A 24,150-nucleotide genomic window follows, 5' to 3' on the forward strand; every position below is an offset into this window, starting at 1 on the left:
AAAGGAATTTGTAGAAATTTACAGAAAGGCAGCAAAAAGGTATATGTCATCCATAATCTTGCTTTTCAGAGACTACCACTATTAACAGCTGTCAAATATCTGCCTCTAAGATTTTCTCTCATCAGGTGGATTGGGGTGATTTTTGTCCCTGGTCAGATGTTAACATTACTTCCCCATGAAACAGGCCTTTTTGGGGTCCTGTCCCAGTGACCCACCTTCATTCCTACAAGGAATGACTCCCCAAAGGGAAAGTGAGACAGGAGATTGATGGGCTCCAGGCTAGACACTTACAACTGGCCTCCTGTTCACACTTCTGGGGTGAGAAGAAGATGGGCTCCAGGCCGGACATTCATTACCAGCCCCCTGTTTACATTTCCTGAAGCAAGAGACAAACGGGCTCCAGGACTACATATTTACCAGCAACAGAAATAGGGTAAATAACCAGACATTGGACCTTTTTATGGCAGGGATAGAGTGGGACTAAGCCCTGTTAAAAGATCAAGAGGTCATACATTTCCCATCCTTGGGGCAAGGGAAATATTGCACATGCACAGAAAGGCTCCTTGGGGGCAAAAAGGAAGGGGCACCACCCCATAATATGTGGTGTTAAGGCCATCACATAGGCCTCTGGGCTGTAATCCATCTTGGAAAAAAGTTGCGTGTGCATGTTGGAGAGGGTCCTGAGGCAGATCAGATGTGGAAAAAGAAACCAGATAATTAGCCAAAGGTAAACAAAGAGCAGGCAGAACTGACCTATATAGATGACTTCACTGCCTCTTTACTGCCTTCCTCCTCATTAGGGAGGACACCCACACCCTTGCTCTCCAGGTGTGCATCTCTGCCTTGCTTCTGTCTTAAGTAAGCAAACTTTTCTCTGTGTGCTCTCCCACTTGTTGTTGTGCTATGTCTCTAATAATAAACTTTGTATCTGTTTTTACAGTTTTTGCCTTGTGAGAAATGCATTTTTCACTGGGGGCAGGAGCCAGGGGTTATGGTGGCTAGGATTCCTGGTTTTCATCCAGGCTACCCAGGTTCAGTTCCTGGGCAGGGAACTAGGATCTCACTTCATGCCACCACTCACTGCTGCCTCTCCGAGATCAAAAGGGCCCCCTGGCAACACCTGACTCCAAGGCCCTGGGACCAGAATCCTTTTGCTCCGTCTCTTACTGGGAGGCACCATCTCTTAAGAAGCCCCTGCAGAGAAGGGCACCTCATTGCTTTGCAGGCCGGCCCAGGCCTTTCTGAGGCCATTCTGATTGTTGGAAAGCTTTTCTCTCTTAGAGCTAGACCCAAGACTCCAGGTGACGTCTGATTGTTAACACAGCATGCTGGATAGGTAACCCAAGTTGCCCTAAGTTTCTTTTTTTTTTTGTCTTTCTTTTTTAAAATCACCTTCCTTGCAGTCAGTTTAAAAAAATCTAAGATGTTTCTTACATGAACTACTTGATACCATCTTTCTCAGTCAGCTCTGGCTGCCTTAACAAAATAGCACCAACTGGGGGCTTAAACAATAGACAATTATTTCTCACAGTGCTGGAGGCTGGAAGTCCAAGACCAAGGTGCCGGCAAGGTAGGTTTCAGTCTGACACCTCCTCTCTCGGCTTGTAGCGGTCACCACCTCACCATGTGCTCACATGACCTCTTTTGTGTGAGTGGAGAGAGGAAGCTCTGGTGTCTCCCCTCATAAGGACGCTAATCGCATCATGAAGGCTCCCCACACCCACCTCACGACCTCATCTAAACTTTATACCTCTTGGACTTCCCTGGTGGCACAATGGTTAGGAATCTGCCTGCCAATGCAGGGGACACAGGTTCGAGTCCTGGCCTGGGAAGATCCCACATGCCGCGGAGCAACTAAGCTCTTGCGCCACAACTACTGAAGCCCGTGTGCCACAACTGCTGAAGCCTGAATGCCTAGAGCCCATGCTCCACAACAAGAGAAGCCACCGCAATGAGAAGCCCGCACACCACAGCGAAGAGTAGCCCCCGCTCGCTGCAACTAGAGATAGCCCGCGCACAGCAACGAAGACCCAACACAGCCAAAAATAAAGAAATAAATAAATAAAAATAAAATAAACTTAATACCTCTCAAAGGCCCCACCTCCTAGTGCCATCACATTGCGGGTTAGGGCTTCAACATATCAATCTCAAGGGGACACAAACATTCAGTCCATAGCACCATGCCAGGTCCGCCAACCCTGAATGGTTTTGTGAACCAACCCTCATCAAGAAAGGATGACTTTTGAAAGGTCTGTAAAGTGAGGGCTGCCAACCAGCTTCTCTGGACTCCATTCTAGGATTGTCTGCCTTATGCTGGCCTTTCTGGGACAGACCCCTCCCACCCATGTCCTCTGCCTGGCTCTTGTTTATAGAAAAACTTTATCCTCCTGGGCCTTCCCTGAGTTCTAATGAATAAATTTAATCAGAGAAGTGAGAAACTGCAGAAGCCAAGGAAAACAGTCAAGCAAGACAAAATAATAGTTTAGCCACTAACCAAAGTCAGGGATCTTTAGTTTCTCCCCAAGGGCTATAGATAATATTCTGAGCCATGTCCTTTGAGCTGTTTTGCAGATACTGAAACCCGCACCAGGTGGAAGAAGTTAGCTGTACGCTGCCCTCAAGCACGCAGACCCCAGAACCAGAAGGTGGATGCCTCCTGAGGACCTCACCACCAGCCCATCAGAAGAACGTCCACAAGCTGATCATGCACCCCACCCCAACCCCCCCATCCTGTCTAGAAACCTTTCCTGATAGCCTTCAGGGAGTGTGGGCCTTTTAAGCACTAGCCACTTGGACTCCTTGCTTGGAGCCCAGCAGTAAATGTATACTTTCCTTCACCACAACCCAGTGTCAGCATATTGGCTTTATTGGGTGAGCAGACCCAAGTTTGGTTCGGGAACAATGCCGTGCTCCATGTATCCAAACCCCCTTGGAAGCCAGTTAAATACTATTACTCAGCGGAAGTTTAGTGAGCACTTCCAGGCTCTGTTGGAGAGCTGGGGACACGGTGGCAAACAGACAAATACGGCCCCTGCTCTCACAAAGCCCATGCGATGGTTCATGACTGAACTGAACAAATATCTGGATAGGATGATTTCCGGTAGAGGGATGTACTAGGAAGAAAATAAGGGAAATGGGCAAGGGCAGATCCCAGTTTTGTGGAGCCTGAAGCTTATTTGGGGACCCTCTTTTAGAGAAAGAATACATGGGCTATTAGTTTCCCAGGGCTGCCATAACAAAGTATCACAAACTGGGAGCCTCAACAATTCTCTCACAGTTCTGGAGGCTAGAAATCCAAGGTGTCGGCAGAGTTGGTTCCTTCAGAGGGCTCTGAGGGCGCATGCGTTCCAGGCCTCTCTCCAGTCATTCCTTGGCTGGTAGATGCACGACCCCATCCTCACCTTCACATGGCATTGTCCCTGTGTTGACATCTTCTTATAAGTCTTGTTGGATCAGGGACCCACTCCTCCAGCATGACCTTGTCTTTTTTATTTTTTTAATTTTTATTTTATGTTGAAGTATAGTTGATTAACAATGTTGTGTTAGTTTCAGGTGTACAGCAAAGTGATTCCGTTTTACATATACATGTATCTATTCTTTTTCAAATTCTTTTCCCAGTTAGGTTATTACAGAATATTGAGCAGAGTTCCCTATGCTATACAGTAGGTCCTTGTTGGTCATCTATTTTATATATAGTAGTGTGTATATGTCAGTCCCAAAGTCCCAATTTATCCCTCCCCCCGCCAGCATGACCTCATCTTGGCTAATCACATCCACAATGACCCTACGTCCAATAAGGTCCAATTCTGAGGTGTGGGCGCTAGGACTTCAATGTGTCTTTTTGGGGGGACACGATTCAACCCCCAACACAAGGCTAGGGCTCCTCCAGGGCTTGCAGGGGGCCTGTGCCAGCGGGGGGCTCTGGGGTGTAAGCTTCTTCAGCGTGGCAGCAGCTCTACCCCTGGGATGTGGGTGGCGAACTGTGCGGCGAGGGGCACAGCAGACCCGTCAGTGCCCCTCCTGTCCTCTCCACCCACTCTGGAGGTCCCGGTCCCCCTTTTGCAGAAGCCCTCCTGGGCCTCTCAAGGGCTTCCTCTGCCCCCACCCCCAGCAGCCTAGACGTGGCCTCAGGAGAATCACCAGCCAGAGAGGAACAGGAGCTGGTGAATGTACACCTCAGCCTCCTCCTCCCTCAGAGGGACTTTTTTAAAGATCTTTTATCGTAAGTGCAGATGCAGAAAAACACGCCGAAGACATCGAGGGCTTCTTGAATTACTCTGAGGCAGACACCCCGTAACCACTGGTGGGACGTTCTGCGGTGTGGTCCGTCCAGTCTCAGGAGCCGCAGCACCGAGGTGACCTTTATCTGACTTATTTCCCCATCTCCTCGTCGTGCTCCTGGGACCACCTTCCAAATAAGTGGCTTGCACCAAATTCTTGTTTCTGGGTCCGTTTTGGGGACACTCAGAAGCAGGCAGTTGGTAAGGAAAGGCCTCTTTAAAGAGATGGCACCTGAGGCGGGACCTGGGTGCTGAGAAGGCGTTGGCCACGCAGGGACGCGGCTTAGCGTTGGGGGGCGGCCCGGGGCAGGGAGGCGGGACACGACGACCGCAGAGGCCCCAGGAGAGCGGGCCCGGGTGCACGGGAACGAAAGGAAGCCCGCTGTGGCTGCAGCGCAGGCACGGGAGAGGCAGCGGAAGCCTGGAGATCCTGCGTGCGTGCGTGCGTGCGTGCGCTGTGTGTCCGCAGGTATGCGAGTCACGTGGGAGGTGGGGTGAGGGCCCCTGTGGGGAGAGGCCGCCTCCTTCCTCCCTTTTCACCCCTGCGGCCTGACACGTCCCCACACACACACTCACAGGAAGCTGTGTTTTTTTTTTTTTAATACAATTTTCAATTTCTTTTTTTTTTAAATTTTATTTATTTATGGCTGTGTTGGGTCTTCGTTTCTGTTCAAGGGCTTTCTCCAGTTGCGGCGAGCGGGGGCCACTCTTCATCGCGGTGCGCGGGCCTCTCTTGTTGCGGAGCACAGGCTCCAGACGCGCAGGCTCAGTAGTTGTGGCTCACGGGCCTAGTTGCTCCGCGGCATGTGGGATCTTCCCAGACCAGGGCTCGAACCCGCGTCCCCTGCATTGACAGGCAGACTCCCAACCACTGCGCCACCAGGGAAGCCCAGAAGCTGTGTTTTGAAAACCCAATTTCATGTGTCCATTCGAGTCCCACGACAAGTATCTATTCAGATCAGGTCGTTGGGAACCAAATCATCTCGACACAAGCTGCGCTAATTGCGGAGATCCCTGAATAACCAGGACCCAGCTTCAGCTCCCCTGTGTTGGCTAATGATAGAAACACAATTGCGGTTGCCCAACAGCGGCTCCGAAGCTGGGGCACCCCTTCCAGGAGGGCAATTGGCAGCTACTTAATAAGCCCCAGCTGCAAAGGGGGAGTGAGTCAGGGTGTTGAAAGCTGCCCTCACCTGCAGCTGGGGATGGGTGCGGCCCCCTCTCTGACTAATTATTACCTGCTTTTGTTCCTCTAGTGTGAGACAGGCCTGCCGTGGAATGCTGGTGGTGTGGAATGACACACCCAGTGACGAGTTTTGCTGAAAAGAGAAAACCACTCAGGTCAAACTCATAGAGACAGAAAGTAGAAATGACAGATGCCGGGGGCTGGGGGAGGGTGACTTGTTCAATGGGTACAGACCTTCAGCTCTGTAAGATGAAACGGTTGTGGAGATCGGTTGTACAGCAATGTGAATGTACTTAATACTACTTAAGAATGGTTAAGAAGGTAAATTTTGTTATGTGGATTTTACTACAATTAAAAAAAAAAATTCTGTACAAAACGTAAGTGGCAGACCACAGTTTGAGGTAGCAAACGTTAACTGCTATGGTTTGGAACAGTTGTGACATCGCCTTTGGTTTCTGGCACTGTTCCAAATGACCCATCAGCACCTTGATGTTCCCAGGGGCAGTGGACGTCATCACAACCAAAACCCTTCCCGTGACAGTGCCTTAAATATTTCATCTCCACAATCCATCCCTGGGACCCTGGCGACTAGGTTTTACAGCTGAGGCTTAGTAAGTAGCTGCCAATTGTCCTCCTGTTCAGGAGGAGGAGTTGCCATTTTGAGGAGCTCACAGAATCCCGCTGTCACCTTCCTTTCTTGTTGGCAAACTGGGCCCAGGTTTTGCCTCCTTTAGCTAAGATGGCAACTGGAGTATCTAAACTGGGCTTTGCAGGGTTGCATTATTTGGAAAACCATAGCTTCTGAGATAGCTCTTAAAAATCTGTGGTTACATGTGAGCTCCAGGCCACAGGCTCCTGTTCTGACTTCTGCTTAAGCACCCTGTGGCCCAGTCAAATGTGGAAATAACTTGAGGGGGTTACAGGCTATGCCACCCACCCCCACTCCCACCCTTTTGGGTGCCACCCTGTCGCTGGGCCTGCTGTCCAAATTCCTGGGAGTGTTGGAATTGATATTATCTTTAAAAAAACTTCACACGTTACACTAATTAGGAGAGGGCTCTGAATTCAAGAAAAATGTTCATTGTAAGTCCAAATGCAAAAGTCATGGACTTTGAATTTAGACACTGGATTTGAGTTGACTGTGGCTTTAGACGAGTTACTTATTCTTTCCTATTCATTTGTTTTCTTGGCTGCGAAATGAGGCTGTTACCAACGGGAAGATTAACAGAGCATGAAGAGACCAGCCCAGGCAACAGCCCAGTGCCTGGCACATGGCAGGACCCCCGTCAATATTGTCAGCCCCCCAATTAGGATTCTCTGGGAACAAGTAGGTTTATCGCCCTTTCGTCCTCAGAAATAGTTTGGCTTCTTACCATATAATTCTGTGAAGTAGATTAAATTCTTCCTACACCTGTGCTTACATTATGAGTTTACTCAGTAAACGTTTACAGGGTAACCCTCAGGGCAGGCAGGTCCAAATGTGTCTGGAGCAATGTCACTTTTCCCTAGAAGTTCAACCATGGGCCTGAGCTGGTTGCAGAGACAGCTTGTGGCATCATTAGGTGTTTCTCCCTGGACTATGGGGAGGGGACTGGGGAGTGGGTGGGTTTCAGCCTTTGTGGTAGAGCATTCAGAGACCCCAGGATTCCAAACTGGATGGCACTGTAGCCCCACACCCTTGCTTCACACACGAACAAACAGAGGTTCTTCAGAGATAAGTAAGTAACTTCAGTCATGAAGCCTCACGCTGTGTGGGCTAGGGCTTGGGCTTGGGAACAAGCTACTTAAGGTCTGGGTTCTGGGAGATAAAAAGCTGGCTAGCCTGAAGCAAGTTACCTAACTTCTTTGATTCTCTGTTTCCTCCTCCTGTAAATGGAAGTAAGATTACCGACTTTACATTGTGAGATTTAAAAGGAAATAATGATACTAAATTGAAATAAGACACTGGGACTTCCCTGGTGGCACAGTGGTTAAGTAAGACTCCGAATTCCCAATGCAGGGGACCCGGGTTCTATCCCTGGTCAGGGAACTAGATCCCACATGCATGCTGCAACCAAGAGTTCGCATACCACAACTAAGGAGCCCGTGAGCCGCAATTAAGGTGCCCACGTGCTGCAACTAAGACCTGGAGCAACCAAATAAATAAACAAATATTTAAAAAAAAAATTAACCATTCTTGTCAGGGTGTAGGGTTTTTATTTTAAAAAAGAAAGAAAGAAAGAAGACAGTGACTTTCCTAATACATGATCACTCGTTTTTTTTAAAGTAATTAATTTATTTTTGGCTGTGTTGGGTCTTCGTTGCTGCGCGCAGGCTTTCTCTACTTGCGGTGAGCGGGGGCTACTCTTTGTTGCAGTGCGCAGGCTTCTCATTGCGGTGGCTTCTCTTGTTGCAGAGCATGGGCTCTAGGCGCGCGGGCTTCAGTAGTTGCGGCACGTGGGCTCAGACGTGTGGTTATTAAATCAACTATACTCCAATAAAAATTTGTGGCTCACGGGCTGTAAAGCGCAGGCTCAGTAGTTGTGGCACACAGGCTTAGTTGCTCCTTGGCATGTGGTATCTTCCCAGACCAGGGCCGGAACCCATGTCCCCTGCATTGGCAGGCGGATTCTTAACCACTGCGCCACCAGGGAGGTCCCTAAGACCACTCTTATCTCTGATCCTTTAAGAAAGGAGACAACAAAGGGATCAAAGGGATGAGTGAGACCATCGGAACCCACCCAGGCGCCTCCCAGGGAGCCTGGCCTGAGAGCTCAGGGGCGGAGGAATCTCACACATAGTTGGAGAAATCTGACTCTACAAAGGAAGAGAATCAGGGACTCTAGATCAGTTAGCTAAATGCCAACTCAGTTCCCAAAGGACTAAGGAGGTTTTTGGAATTTGACTTTTGCCCTTTCCTCTGGCCCAGCTCCTCCCTCTGGTGGAAACAGCTCTGGTCAAACTGCTTTAGACCCAGCTTGTCTGGTGGCCCTGGGCTGGGGCCCCAGAGGGAATCAGGTACTCTGAAGGGAAAGAATGAAATCTTCAGGAATTTGATGAATCTGTCATTCAGAGTTGATTTTTGGTGAATCCTCTTGCTTTTATTTATCTGTTTTTGAGAAGGTAGCTGGAGATGAAAAAATTGCTTTTACGAAATCGAGGGATGGCAGAGTTTGAATTAGAATCTGCAGTTGTTTTCAACTCTAAAAGTCCTTAAAGTAGAGTGCAGTGGGTGAGCTACCAGATTTATTTATGAACCTGTGAAGAGAAAGCAGCGACCCCAGCGGGGACACTTGGTCGGGTGTGCACGGAACCAAGGGGACACGCAGGGTTTAGAAGCCTGGCTGGTAGGCCAGCGCTTTCATTGTCAGCGCTGAAGCAGACATGACAAAGCATGGAAAGGTGATAGGAAAGTGCTTTCACTCAAGACAACAGCAGAAAAGAACCACTTTCTGGCACGCTTAAGGCCCAGCCTGGAGGGGAAACCAGTTGTCAAGATGTGTGGTTATTAAATCAACTATACTCCAATAAAAATTTTAAAAATAAATAAATAATATTTGCTTGCAAAATTGTAAAAAAAAAAAAAAAAAAAGATGTGTGGTTATGGCTAAGATCGGAGACTGCTATTCAGGGGGCCGGAAACCTCAACCCTAACCTCCATGTGCCAAAAAAGTCTCAGCTAATAAGTGGGAGGGAAATTGGAGGCTTCAACCACTGCGAAACAAAGGACTATCCCCTTCCCTTTTTGACCAATGAAGGGTTACTCTGGGTCCGAGGGCCTGTTCCAGCAGCCTTGAATAATAACCTCACAGGGGAGGAATATTAGTGGCCCTCCTTGGATTAGCGAATTGCTGACCTACAAGGATTTAGAACCCAACATTGAGGGCAACTCAATTCCTCCAGGTCATTTCACTATGCAACAATACTGTGCCTTTGCTGAGGATTACAAATACAGGGATGTGTGCCTGGTAACACGTAATCCACTCTTTTTCTCTTTTTTTTTGCTGTGTTTGGGTCTTCATTGCTGCACACGGGCTTTCTCTAGTTGTGGCGAGTGGGGGCTACTCTTCGTTTGCAGCACACGGGCTTCTCATTGCGGTGGTTTCTATTGTTGCGGAGCACGGGCTCCAGGCGCGCCGGCTCAGTAGTTGTGGTGCACAGGCTCAATAGTTGTGGCTTGCGGGCTTAGTTGCTCCACGGCATGTGGGATCCTCCCAGACCAGGGATCGAACCCATGTCCCCTGCATTGGCAGGTGGATTTTGAACCACTGTGCCAGCAGGGAAGTCCACATAATCCACTCTTAACTCTAGAAATGCTGCTTGGGTTTCTTTGGGTTCTGCCTTTTGAAGAAAATTCTAAGTGTGTGCCCCAGACCCCCTTGGACCCCTTCCATTTTTTTTTTTAATAGAAATTCACGTTCTTTTATTTATTTATTTATTTATTTATGACTGTGTTGAGTCTTCGTTTCTGTGCGAGGGCTTTCTCTAGTTGCGGCAAGTGGGGGCCACTCTTCATCGCGGTGCGCGGGCCTCTCACTATCGCGGCGGCCTCTCTTGTTGCGGAGCACAGGCTCCAGATGCGCAGGCTCAGCAATTGTGGCTCACGGGCCCAGTTGCTCCGCGGCATGTGGGATCTTCCCAGACCAGGGCTCGAACCCGTGTCCCCCGCATTGGCAGGCAGACTCTCAACCACTGCGCCACCAGGGAAGCCCAGACCCCTTCCTTCTGATCTTCGTGTGCCAGTTCACACACGCCTGTTACAGCAGCTACCTTCTGAGCGGCTGTGATGCATTCAGTTGTCAGCATCTGAAAACTTCCCCTCTGCTGGGTCCAGTTATTTGCTTTATGAACCATCTGCCAATTTGGATTAAATTCGGCAAAAACAAACTCCATTTTCAGATGACGCTCCCCATTCTTCTTCTTCCTCTACCACGTCATCAGTTTTCCAACCAAAAGTACCAGCATGCTCTGACCTGCACATCCTTCTGTTGTCAAATCCTGCTCCTTTTTGCAACGGGGACCCTCCCTGGGTTGTCACCACACTATTTTTTGCTAATCCCCATCGCAGACCTCACCCTCAGCCCAGTGGGGATCTCTGGCTTTGATGTCTTCAGGCCTCTGCTGCCGCCTCTCCTCCACTCTTGAGCCCCCGTTGCAGGTACCACCCTCATCCTTGTCCTATCTCAGAATCAGATACACCGAGACGGTCTCAGGGGTTTAGTGCTGTTGGGTTTCTGAGGGTAAAGTTTTTTCAGGGCCTTCCTGGCCCTAGGATTAGACTATCCTTGCTTCATTTCAAATGACTAAGGCTCCTGGAGAGTTTTCCGAAGAAGACAAGAAATAACACATTTCCTTCCTTATCCAAGCCAAGAAGCTTCCGAGTCAGCTGGGCCAGTGGAACAGCAAGAGCACAGGCGTGGACGGCCCTGCTGCTCACAGCACACACCCTCACGCTGATCTCTCGGAACCTCCGTGTCTTCATGTGAACACGTGGGGAATGGGATCTCTCTCCCCAGGTCAACACGGATTAAAATGCGAGCCTCTGGGGACTGGCAGAGTTCAGACACTGATCAACGATACTGTTGTGTGCCCTCCATTCAGTTCCAGCCACATCGTGACTCTCCTGTGTAAGGCACTCAGTCCTTTATTACTTAATTCTTTTTTTAAAATTTTTATGGGAGTACAGTTGACTTACAATGTTGTGTACGTTTCAGGTGTACAGGAAAGTGATTCTTTTCCCATATAGGTCATTACAGAGTATTGAGTAGAGTTCCCTGTGCTATACAGTAGCTCCTTGTTAGTCATCTATTTTATATATAGTAGTGTGTGTATGTTAACCCCAATCTCCTAATTTATTGCTTCCCCTCACGTTTCCCCTTTGGTAACCATAAATTTTATTTCGGGATCTGTGAGTCTTTCTGTTTTGTAGAAAAGTTCATTTGTATTATTTTTTTTAATATCATGTAAGTTTCAGGTGTACAACAAAGTGATTCACAATTTTTATTTATTTAAATTTATTTATTTATTTACTTATTTATTTATTTATGGCTGTGTCGGGTCTTAATCGCGGCACGCGGGATCTTTCACGGGCTTCTCTCTAGTTGTGGTGCACGGGCTTAGTTGCTCTGCGGCATGTGGGATCTTAGTTCCCTGACTAGGGATCGAACCCACATCCCCTGCATTGGAAGGTGGATTCTTAGCCACTGGACCACCAGAGAAGTCCCATTTGTATCTTTTTTTAATTAGATTTCACATATAAGTGATATAATATGATGTTTGTCTTTCTCTGACTTACTTCACTTAGTATGATAATCTCTGGGTCCATCCATGTTGCTGCAAATGGCTTTTTTTTTTTAAATTTATTTATTGTATTTATTTATTTTTGGCTGCATTGGGTCTTCGTTGCTGTGTGCGGGCTTTCTCTAGTTGCGGCGAGCGGGGGCTACTCTTTGTTGTGGTGCGCAGGCTTCTCATTGCGGTGGCTTCTCTTGTTGCGGAGCACGGGCTCTAGGCACGCGGGCTTCAGTAGTTGTGGCACGCAGGCTCAGTAGTTGTGGCTCACGGGCTCTAGAGCGCAGGCTCAGTAGTTGTGGCTCACGGGCTCTAGAGCGCAGGCTCAGTAGTTGTGGCACACAGGTTTAGTTGCTCTGCGGCATGTGGGATCTTCCCAGACCAGGGCTCGAACCCGTGTCCCCTGCATTGGCAGGCGGATTCTTAACCACTGCGCCACCAGGGAAGCCCAAATGGCTTTATTACTGAATTCTGATTCCATTTGCATATCCCAGCACTAGAGCATCAGCTCCTTAACTGGGGACCATGATTTGTCTTTGCATCCTCTCTGCCTAATGCAGTGCCTGGCCAAGTACCTGCAGAATGAATAAGTAAGTGCATTTTTACTTTGGATTTAAACCTTAGTGTTTCATATTAGAATTTAGATGGGCCCTTTCCTCAGCTTCTTCTAAAATGCTTGATCTTTCCAAGGAAGCTAAGGCAGTGTTGAAGTGAGGCCCTCATTTCTGGTGCTCACTGCACCTGGCAGCCGCCCGCTCTGCACACACCCCTCCACAGCCTCCGTCTCCGAGCTCACCTGCATCTACCCAACCCTTATCCTGCACGAGGATGAGGTGCCACTAACGTAGGGTATGATCAACGCCCTCATTAAAGCAGCCAGTGTGAATGTCGAACCTTTCTGGCCAGGTTTGTTTGCAAAGGCCCTGGCCAATGTCAACATCAAGACGCTTATCTGCAACGTAGGGCTGGTGGCCCTGCCCAGAAGGAGGTCCTGCCCCGATGGAGGACAAAATGGGAGCAAAAAAAGAAGGCTCTGAGGAGTCTGATGATGGCATAGGCTTTGGTCTTTTTGATTAAATCTCCCTTGTATTATGTTCAATAAAAAGCTGACCTCTTAAAAAAAATAAAAAAGAATTTTAGATCGTTAAGTCAAAACCCCCCCGAGATCTGGCCAGAACTGCTGATGCACAGGAACGGATGGACAAGACAGTGGAACGAAAGCACATTTGGTAACGCATGGGAACTGTTTTCCTTCCCGCTCCCGTTGCAGGACTAGGCTCATTAGACAAGCCCTGTGAAGCACGGTCGAGAGTCTGGTTTCTGGAGTCAGTCTCAATCTCAGATCCTGTCTCTGCAACTCACCAAGTGTGACCTTGAGCCAGCTACTCTCTGAGCCTGTCTTCTCGTCTATAAAATGAAGATAGTAATAGTACTACCTACATCACAGACATACTGAGAATGAAATAAGATTATGCATAAACTTAGTTCAGAGCTCAGTGAATAGTAAGAATTCTCAATAAATGGCCACAGTGTTCAGTGGACTGAACACACACTCACTTAAAGGTTATTCAAATGCCCTCCATCTTTTGTTTCTGTTTTGTTTTAATTAATTATTTTTGGCTGCGTTGGGTCTTCATTGCTGCACGCGGGCTTTCTCTGGTTGCGGCGAGCGGGGGCTACTCTTCATTGCGGTGCACAGGCTTCTCATTGTGGTGGCTTCTCTTCTTGTGGAGCACAGGCTCTGGGCGCACAGGCTTCAGTAGTTGTAGCACGTGGGCTCAGTAGTTGTGGTGCATGGGCTCTAGGCGCACAGGCTTCAATAGTTGTGGCGCACGGGCTTAGTTGCTCCGCGGCATGTGGGATCTTCCTGGACCAGGGCTCGAACCCATGTCCCTTGCATTGGGAGGCGGATTCTTAACCACTGCGCCACCAGGGAAGCCCTTGTTTCTCTTTTTGATGAAAAGCTTCTCAATGAAAAGCTTCTCAAGTTTAAGGATAGCCTCTGTTGGTCTCTCTCCATTCATTAAGCAGTTACTTTGAGCCAAGCACTGTTCTTGTTAGGGTTGGGGAACAGAGAAATAAAAGATCATCCCTGCCCTTAAGAAATTACAGCCTCAGGGGAAAACAAACTGTATTTACAAAACAGTATGTGGACCACGAATGAGATAAACACTGGTTGGAGAGTCCAAAAAGTGGCACCTGACCTGCTGGGGAGAGGGATGGGCTACCACATACTGGTATGAGCCCGAAGGACCCAGACCAAGAATGGGGAAAGGCAATCTAGACAGAAGGGAGAACTCGTGCAAAGCTACTGAACCATGTCTCAGGACCTATCATCCTTGTGCCTTCAAGGCTCTGCTGCCCAGCCTTCCTACCGCCCTGATTCATAGGTCTCTCTCTGGAAAAGTCACCAGTGACAGAAAGAATGGCCCAAGCTGGCAGATGGGAGCTAGACTGGCCTGGAGACCGCTAGGAGGCTGAAACCTCCGTCAGGCAAGAGGTCATGTAAGCAGAACTGGCAAGTTTGGGGAAGGACAATGAGGCACCCCCCACCTCTACGGACCAGGAAGGAAATGGAACTGAGAGGGGGCTGAGCTGGCAGGAGATCTGGGGGTTTTCAGCACTTGCCTGGCAGCTGAGCCACTGACTAAAGTTCTACAGCTAAGGGGAGTGAGTGGAGGGCTCATTTAATGTCAAACCCAAGGGTAGGTTTCACAGATACTTTTACTGACTGAGCCCCTACATCTGAATTGTAAAGTTGGTTCTATCATCACTCTAAACGTTAAAGCAAAGGGTCATTAAGCAATAGTTCGAAGACAGTAGGAATTTTCCCAGGCAAGAGGATAAGGAAGGGAAAGCAAAGTACTCTGTCTCCCCAAATTAGGTCTGTGAAAACCCAATACTTCTGAGGGTGAGTGCCGTACTCTTCACCACCAGCATGTGAAACTGCGATACAGCTGGGGATTATAGAAGTAAGAATTTTATAATATCTCGTATTCAGGATGACAGAGGGTTGGTGTTGTGTACAAATTGTAGACTATTTGATTGTTTGATACCACGGATTACTTTAAAATAGTTCACCAGGGACATCCCTGGCGGTCCAGTGGTTAAGACCCTGAGCTCGCACTGCAGGGGCACAGGGTTTGATCCCTGGTCAGGGGAAGATGCCACATGCTGCGCAGCCCGGCCAAAAAAAAAAAAAGATAAAAAAATAGTTCACCATATTACACTAAATTTACCCAAATGACACGTTTCAGGTAACCAGGACTGCCAGCCTAACAGCCCTCGATACTGGCTACTTGACACCATCTACCATCAGACCCAACCAGCTTCCGCTGAAATGAAATGACAAGAAACTCTTCATCAGTTAGTTGAGTGGTTTCTAATTTGAGAGTCCACACATCTGAAAAGGAAGTTGAATGTTGGATGTGATTAAGTTCAATAATGTCTTTACTTATGAATAGGCTGTGCAGGACTCAGCACTAATTTAGGTTCCATGTATTGATACAACAGAAAAAATTAAAAATGAGTCATTCGGCTTGCAGTGAAAAATATTTCCAGGCCTTTTTAAATTTTAAAGTAAGCTCACTCCCAGTACTCTGGTTATAGTGTAAAGACGGTAAAATTTTAAAAAATATGATAAACACTATTTATTGTGATCAACAGCTGTTTATTAGGTGTTTTAATAAAGTAAATAATTATAGTGAAAACAACATACTAGAAATAGCTTTTGAAAAGCTTTTCTTATGATATGCTTACAACGTGTCAGACCTAAGTGAAAACATCCACCACGGTGGTAATACAATGAACAAGTTTCCTGTGAGTAAAGCTGAATGCTGCACAGATAGGCTGACTGTTTACTGCCAGATTAGCGTCTTGATACCATGAAGATCAGACTTTGAATTTGTAGGAGGGCAGCTTCTAAACATCACTGGTCTTTTTAGTAATGCAAAAATTCCACTTTCTCAGCTATTCTGGAGTTTCAGAGAGGAATTCCTTTGGCCTTAATGACATTTACTCCAGAACCACGCTGCCTTTTTGATGCCTCTTCACCCTCGAATAGGGACTTATTGTATCATCCATCACAAAATCATACAGTACTTTTATCCAGGAATTGTAGTGGGGGAGGCTCTCATAGTACTCAGCTGCTATCTTCCTCACCTGGAAGGGAAAATACAGCAAGATGAGTGAGTGCTAACTGAGTCCTATTACAGACGACAGATGAACGTCTGACACACACACTCAGGAGAAACCATGAGACTTTCTCCCGCCTCCCTCTCAAATAAATAAATAAATAAAAGCAGCAGCTTTGGGAATTCTAAACAAAAAGCAGCCTACATTTCAGCAGGAACATACACTTGATCCTCTAGAATTACTGATGTTCCAACAAGCTCTGAGGGACTACATATACTGGTTTACTTGTAAAAGTTGGCAGCTGGAATCTTTAACAACAAATACTTGCAATCCAATCAGCTTGCTGCTTTTTAAGTGTCGTACTGCATGGCCGCCACTGTAGGGTTTAAAGGCACCACTTGATCCCCTGCCATTAAGGAACCTACAAATACTGATCAATTATTGTGGCATGCCAGTTAGAAATTAATCACTTATCAAGTGTGCAATTCAGCCATCTCAAGTTGAGACTGTCTTTTAAAAAAATGACTACTGCCAGTGTGATGAGCAAGCAAAACTAGTTACTGCTGAGTAAGAAAAAATTCTGTGGCTTCAACAAAATGTGCAAAAACTACCCTAATAAATCCCAAAGGAAAACAGAAACACAGAATCCAAGATGTTGAAGAGAGACGGCACGAAAAACATAGAAAAAATTAAAGAACCTTGTTATTGTGATAAAAATATTCTAAAATTGATTACAGTGATGGTTGTACAACTCTGAACAATCTAAAAACCATTCAATTTTAAATGGATGAATTGTATCTATGAGTTACATCTCAATAAAGCTGTTAAAAGAAACCTTGCTATACATACCTGTTAACTAACCACGTGACAGTTATATGCAACATAACTAGTGCAGTACAACAAATGTAGAACAGGATACTCCTTGGTATACACCACAGAAAAAGCAGGAAAAGGAAGACTTACAGAACTCTGAGAAGGTTTGTTAGTTTAGCTAAACAGGAAAACTGTGGAATGGAGTGGGAACTCAGTACTCACTGATGAACCATGGGCCTTAGGTCAAGCAATGTTTGAGTTGAACAGTTCAGGGACTGTTCAAGAAAACTACAAGTCAAAGTATGTGGCTTATATTGGAAAAAATTAACTATTTTGTTCCGAAGGTGACTGGCTTTCTCCTTAAACCATAACCTCTTAAAATATAAAAATGTACTGTCCTAGTCAGGGAAGAGGCAAGCAAAGGCGGGCGCACTCTTCAGGCCAAAATGACACAAAGTAGCTGCACTAGCACCACATTACACCGGTTTCAAAGCTGTCTTCGGCCAGTTGTGTGGTGTTTTCCCCCATTTTATTTTGAAAAATGTAAAACCGACAGAAAAGTTGAAAGAACAGAAAAACCAACACCCATATGCCCTTCACCTAGGTCCACCAATTGACACTATGTCACGGCCACTTTCTCTCTCTCCATATATAGTACACACCACATACTTTGCTCTTTCTTTGCCGAAAGAAAGTTGCAGACATTATATGAAAACTAACCCCGAATACTTCACCCCTAAATATTCTACACATATCTCCTAAGAACGAGGACATTCCCCGACAAAACCATAACACCATTACCACACCCAAGAAATTTAACACTGACACAGTATTATGTATTACATGGTCCAGATTCAAAATTTCCCCACTAACTCAATGTCCTTTCTAGATTTTTCTTTCCTCAATTGGCAAGCCAATCAATAATCAAACGTTATACTTTGTTGTCATGTTGTATACGAGTCTGCAGACAGTCAACATTTAAAAACTGAAGAGGAAATCTATAAAATTTGGTTGGGTGGCTATGATATAGCATAAAATACCTGGCTATGGTTCCCTTATATCACAGCTAAAAAAAAAAAAAAAAAAAAAAAATCAAAAAAACCTGATATTACACATCATATCACTTCCCCTTTTTAGAATTACGGAAACATTTTTTTGGTAATGGAATTGTAAAAGCTATCCATTCTGAGGGTGGCAAGTCTAATAAGAGAACTCATCAGAAATACAACTGAAGTTTGGAGAGGATCATCCTCTTTTGGGAAGGGTGAAAGGATGAATGTCAATGTGCTGTCTTTCATTTACTCCACAAACGACACACTGAAAGTCTATGTGACAGAAAACAGATAGTCCCTACCTGTGGCAAGTCTGTGGTACTGGAAACTGAAGTTCACTTATTTTGCAGAGCAATTATGTAGGACCTCTGTATTTCACAACAAACCAACACAAACCTTAGCTAAGTGTATTCAGTTTAACAGTGATAAAGGTTATGTGAACTTTTGCTCCCTTCACAGAGGGAATTCATTCTCTGTTTCTGAATTACTTTACATGTTAGCCAGTTTTGCAGATCCCCCAACATTCTAAACGAGACGTGTTACCGCTAGGCTTAGGGATCCAGGACAGTGAACTCTTTGTAAAGTTAGGCTGCTGCCCAACTCAGGACCTGGACTCTTGCTGTTTTCTTTGATGAACAGCCTAGATGGACGAAATATACTAGATTCCATTTTAAATGTGCAAATCAAGACTAATTTTGATCATATAACCATCAGAAATTAGAACACGTATCAAATCCTTTACTTACCAGGGGAAGGCTTTTTCCGGGAATGTTGGGGAAGTCATGGTGTTCGTTATGGTAACCCACATTGAAGGTGAGTAAATTCAGAGGCCCATAGTATGAGTAAGTTTCATGTCCTTTTAAGAACATGTAATGTTCAGCTATAAAATGTCCAGAGATTGGGTGCAAACCTAGGCCGAGTAAGGATGCCGCCAACATGTAGACTAAAGATTTAATTCCCAAAACGTAGTAAATCACGACGTCAAAAGTGACCTGGATCACGGTATTGATAATTTCCAGGTAAGAAATTGGTTTGGGGTTGATGAACAGAGGTCGAAAAGCATAAAAGAGAGGTTGAAGAATAACCCATATAAACTTTCTGAACGTGGTACAGAAGAACCAGCCTTCAAAATCAGTTGGAATATCCACATCGATGCCATCACCTCCGAGGTATCGATGATGATCCATGTGATACCTCTTAAAGGAAACTGAATATGGGACACCAATGGGGAGATTAGCAAATATTCCAAACCAACGATTCCACATAGGTTTGCAATGGCCAAAGGCACTATTGTGGGAAACTTCATGAATAGCCAGAGTCATTGAATGATTAATGCAGCTGCCAAAGGCATATGCCCAAAATAGGACCCATTTCCAGTCCAAGTCCTTTACTAAGTAAAATGCAACAAACTGAGTGAGAATCATCAAAACTACAATCCATATCAAGTTGGAATCAGGTTTCATTAAGGATTTTATCTCTGGATACTTTGCTGTAAGGGAAAAACAAACAAAAAATCAGAGACTGAGAAAAGTGCACAATAGTTCTGCAATTATAATTAACTAACATCAATTAAATTAACACATCAATTAATTTTTTTCTTTTTCCAAGTCATTATATGCCCTCTATTAGAGACTTTATCAAATATTTGTCTACTACAGGGAAGGAGTGTATTCAACAGTAAAGTTACTAAATACTATGTCACAACAAATTGAGAATTTATGCAGAAAAAAATGAGCCTCAAAATCTAGACTCTCCACAATAACAGAAAGATAGTCACAAATGAGTAAAGATTTCATGTTATCTAGTTGCCTTTTCACTGCTAACAATTTTTTGTATATTAAATTTGTAAGTTTTACAAAGTGGTAATCATAATCTGATAAACCTATGTGTCTGACAGATTTACAGACTATTACAATATACTTTTATGTAATATATATACAATATACTATATATGCAATATACTTATATATAATATATACATATTATATACAATATATTACTTAGATTTCATAATTTCCTTTTTAATGACTAAATCACTTCTAGTTGCCAGTTGTAACTTCTAACCGTTTTCCTATTTTTAGACATTTAGATATGTAAATTTTTGCCAATGTAGACTTTTTCTAGTCACCGGGAAATTAGGGTAATTTCCAAAGAATTCTATGGATTCACAACACCACCCCCCCCTTCCTTCTTTGTTTCTGCGTTAGAACTGAACAATGCTTATTTGTTGAATTCACATGCAAATATCCAAGTATTATGGAAAAGGCCAGTAATAAAAACCTCTGCATTTCAGGCAAGTGTCGCCTACAGGCAAAATGCAGATTCTTCTCAGTATCCCGGCACTCCAGAGATGGAAGCCCAGATATAATGAACATCTTCTGTTTTGTGTGTTGTCAAGTATGTTTGACCCAGGACAGCAAAAGGAAGAAGGACCTTTTTCTTGGGACAGGTCATTCCGAGTGTTCTTGAAAAGATTCAGAAGAAAGAAGAGCAGCTTCACCCTCTTTTCTCTAAATGTGAAATGAAGAATTCAATAAAAGCTTAAAATGCAAGACAGGAAGTTATTTAAGTCTAGTTTTATATATAAGAAATAAGGGTAGTGTTAATTCGAGGTAATTATTCTTGTTTCTTTCCTTTCCCCTCTTCTGTCTCCACTCCCTAACCTCTCATCTTTCTTGGTATTAGTTCATTTCATCAATGTTAACAATTTTGTAGGCAACAGGCCAAAAAAACACAATCCTTTTGAGGGTTACTTTTTGATTATTGATTACTCAATAGGTTTGAGTCTAAAACTAATTACCCTGGGATAAATGAAAAGCTCAAATAAGTCATTCATTAAAATATGGGCATTTTGAGCAGTCCTCCAAACATAGAATAACAAGTGTTTAGTTCATTGGTGGATAAGTAATAAATCTTTTGTATTAAAATGTGTTATTTCTGTTTAGAGCTCCAGCATTTTTACCTTACATAAAACTAGATTAAATTGACACGTCTGACAAAGGATAGAAGGTAACACACACTTCATAGTTACTCTAAAATCATGAAACAAAGATGGCACATTTTTCTCAGACAAATCAACTTCCTCCAAGTAATTCTGTAACAAATTTTTGCAAAGCTGTAATAGTATATAAAAATCAATACTAGCACGCCAATATAATTAAAGGGGGGAAAGAACAGTCTTTTCAACAAATGGTGCTGGAACAACTGGTCATCATATGCAGAAGAATAAAACTGGACTTCTCTCTTACACCATACACAAAAATTACAAAAAGGAACTGAGTACTGATACATGCTACAACATGGGTGAACCTTGAAAACATTATGCAAAGTGAAAGAAGTCAGTCACAAAAGACCAAATATTTTATGATTTCATTCATAAGAAACGCCCAGAATAAGCAAATCTATAAAAACAGAAAGATTAGTGGTTGCCCAGGACTGGAAGATATGGAGACTGCTTATGAGTATAGGGTTTCTTTTTAGGATGACAAAAACTTTCTAAAAATTAGATTGTAGTGATAGTTTAAAACTCTGTGAATACACTATAAAAAAACTCACTGAACTGTACACTTTAAATGGGTGAACTTTCAGGACTTCCCTGGCGGTCCAGTGGTTAAGACTCTGCGCTTCCAATGCAGGGGGCACGGGTTTGATCCCTAGTCGGGGAATTAAGATCCCACATGCCCTGTGGCATGGCCAAAAAAAAAAAAGGGGGGGGAACTTTATAGTTTGTGAATTATATCTCAGTAAGGCTGTTAAAAAAAAATGCTTTTTCCCTGTGGAAGTACAGCAGTAAAAGGAGCATTTCTTGTGATTATCTGACCCACTAATAATGGTCTAGTCCCTAGCCTTCATTAATTTCGTACATAAATTTTGTAAATTTAGCGTACAGATGGTGGTTGTTAAACAACATATCCATGTTCTCTGGTGCCTCTCTCCCCCCCAAAACCTGATACATTTGAGAAATATCTCATCATTTAAGTATAATTTAAGCAAGTCTCCAGATTTTTATCTTTCCTGAGGGTATTCCATCTCCACCCCTGAAATGGAACACTGAGCAGTATTTATTTACACCTGCAGGGAAAATGACGTTTTCATTGAGAAATATGTAGTCCTTTTACTTTCCAAGTGAAACGGTCCAGTGATGATAAGTTTGTGGAAAAAAGGTTCCGTGTTGAGATAAGCATGAACAAGCACCTTTTTACTTCCTTGATTTTCTGAATTTTAAATAGATAGCTAAGTTCCAGTATTCAGGAGTTGGTTTTTATAGCGTGGATACCAGATTATTCTTATGTAATGTATTGATCAGGCATAGATAAAATGTACCATATGCTATCTCCTATGTGTGATTTGCAAAATACACATTTTGATTAAAAATAAAAAGGAAAGCATCCAAGAACCAAACTCTCTTAAAAGGATACCCTTAACAGCAACTATAAACGTTCAAGCTCCCAACTTACTGATTCAATTTTAACAAATCCATTTCAAAGGGATCTACTAACTCTTTTTTTTTTTTTAAACAATTTATAAAGTTCTTTAACAGTGTAAAATAGTCCCTAGTGTCAGAAGGATATGGGTTTAAATCTAGATTCCTCCATTTACTAGATCTGTGACCACGTGCTACCAAACCCTGGTTCCGCTGTTTGCGGGACTCAAGAGACAAGTATTGGCTGGAAAGGAAAGGTTGCTTTATTCAGGAGGCAGGCAACCTGGAGAAGGTGAACTCCAGTCCAAGAGACAACTCTGAAGAGTCTGCTCGACCATTAAAGTTTTTAAAGGGTTAACTCCTTTCTTTTTGTGAAAACATGAAATTTCTAACTTACCCAACAAATATCAGGGGCTTGCTTTTTCTTTTCACTGCACAAATGGATGCAGAGAAAAAAAACTAGGGGAATACTGTGTATGAGAAAGAATTCCTCCTATTCAATTTACCACCCACTAGTTTCCAGATCTCTGAAACAATAGCAAAGAGGTTTAAAGCAATGCTTTGGAGGCAATCTAACCCAGATCAGAATCCCCCTCTAACATTTACTTATTCACTCTTACCTCGTCTTTAAAACAGGGATAACACCTACCTAATTACTGGGAGGATTAAATTGTGTAATGTTTGTAAAGCACTCAACACAATGCCTAGCTTACCATTAAGAGTACCCTGGGAGAATTCTCTATATAATATAGAAGCTGCAAATAGCTGAGCGCCTTACACCTCTAGAGAGTTGAATAAGGTCTAGTTAACCTGGTGTAAAGGCCCTAAACTAGCAGTCAGGGAACCAGAAGGCTAATCTTGGCAAGTCTTCCATACTTCAGCCTTTTCGTCCACAAAACTGGGATGGATGAAAAATATATATGACTCTGCCCTTCTTGCATGAGCCTCGTTGCGAGGATCAATGAGAACACCGTGAGCGCAGCAGGATCCGGACCCTGGGACGCTTACCCTTCCGGCCCGAGAAGCCCCTGGGATCAAACGGGTCGGGTACCACGAGTCCCCTCCCTGGCCCAAGGCAGCAGCCGCCGGCGGCAGGATGGCCTGCTGGCGCCGACCAACGTCAGCGCGCCCTGCGCGTGGGCCGCCAGATGCTCCAGGACCACGCCCTGCCTCGCACACGCTCGCAGCCTGGCTCTGCCGGGGCCGGCTACCGGGAGAGGGAGGAGGAGGGAGAGGAGGGGGAAGGAGGAGGGAAAAGAGGGGGAGGGGAGGGAGGGGGAGGGGGAGGGGAGGGAGGGGGAGGGGGAGGGGAGGGAGGGGGAGGGGAGGGGAGGGGGGAGGGGGGAGGAGGAGGACGGGGACGGGGAGGAAACGGTGCCGACCGACGGCACGAGAATCTCCAAGCGAGAGGATCTACCCAAGGGTGGCCTAGTCGCGGGGACCCGGCTCTGAGCAAACCCTGGCCCCGACCGCACGCCCGCGCTTGGGGGCGCGCCTGCGCCTCCCCGTCGAAGGGCCGGGGCCGCGCGGTGGGACGGGGGAGCGCGGGGATCCCTCCCTCCCTCCCGCTCCGGCCCAGCGCCTCCCCCGGCTTCTCCCGCGCGGCCAGGCGGCCGGGGCGGCGAGACGCGGCAGGGAGTCGACTCTTAACCGGCCTCGGGCGCGTCCCGGTGGCGGGAGGCCGCGCACGCACATAACGGGGCGCGGGCCCGGACCTCACCCAGGATCTCCTGGCGCCGACTGGCGTGGGGCTGGTCGGTGTAGACCCACTCGAAGTCTTCCCGCGAAACGCGGTTCCCCATGGCGGCGGCGGCTCGCGGGCCAGCGGCCGGCCCTCGCTCCTGGCCGGGATCCTCCGAGGCGGAGGCGGAGATGAAAGCGAGGGCGGCAGCTCCGCGACTGGAGTCAGCTGGCTGCTGCGGAGCCGGAGAGCAGACGCCGACCGGGGCGGAGCCTCGAGGCCCCGCCCCTTCGGCCCCAACCACCACCACC

At 45.7% G+C, this 24,150-nt stretch overlaps 1 protein-coding gene and 1 pseudogene across 3 annotated transcripts; one reads left to right on the top strand and one right to left on the bottom strand.

Annotated features, from left to right (window-relative positions):
• The first annotated feature begins 2,901 nt into the window (after positions 1-2,901).
• On the top strand, positions 2,902-12,813 carry LOC118882373 (annotated as a pseudogene).
• Positions 12,814-15,389: 2,576 nt separating this feature from the next.
• On the bottom strand, positions 15,390-24,099 carry DEGS1 (delta 4-desaturase, sphingolipid 1). Of its 3 annotated transcripts, none has more exons than XM_036872279.1 (4): positions 23,879-24,081; positions 20,044-20,245; positions 18,482-19,224; positions 15,390-15,897 (listed from the first exon to the last, which is right to left on the bottom strand). In XM_036872279.1, the coding sequence occupies exons 2-4, from the start codon at positions 20,108-20,110 to the stop codon at positions 15,751-15,753; spliced, it is 957 nt and encodes a 318-aa protein (XP_036728174.1). In that variant the 5' UTR covers positions 20,111-20,245; positions 23,879-24,081; the 3' UTR covers positions 15,390-15,750. The 3 variants fall into 3 exon arrangements, with proteins under 3 accessions (XP_036728174.1, XP_036728178.1, XP_036728173.1); XM_036872283.1 differs by having other exon boundaries at positions 20,016-20,245; XM_036872278.1 differs by lacking the exon at positions 20,044-20,245 and having other exon boundaries at positions 23,879-24,099.
• Between the last annotated feature and the right edge of the window lie 51 nt (positions 24,100-24,150).

The sequence above is a fragment of the Balaenoptera musculus genome, chromosome 1 (genome assembly GCF_009873245.2).
Source record: "Balaenoptera musculus isolate JJ_BM4_2016_0621 chromosome 1, mBalMus1.pri.v3, whole genome shotgun sequence".
NCBI classification, from domain to species: Eukaryota; Metazoa; Chordata; class Mammalia; order Artiodactyla; family Balaenopteridae; genus Balaenoptera; species Balaenoptera musculus.

Excerpts from the sequence above, each read along its gene's own strand:
- DEGS1 (XM_036872278.1), bottom strand. The coding sequence starts at position 23,960 with ATGGGGAACCGCGTTTCGCGGGAAGACTTCGAGTGGGTCTACACCGAC. Across the intron at positions 19,225-23,878 it reads TCGGCGCCAGGAGATCCTGG|CAAAGTATCCAGAGATAAAA; the intron begins GTGAGGTCCGGG and ends TTTCCCTTACAG. Across the intron at positions 15,898-18,481 it reads CCGGAAAAAGCCTTCCCCTG|GTGAGGAAGATAGCAGCTGA; the intron begins GTAAGTAAAGGA and ends TTTCCCTTCCAG.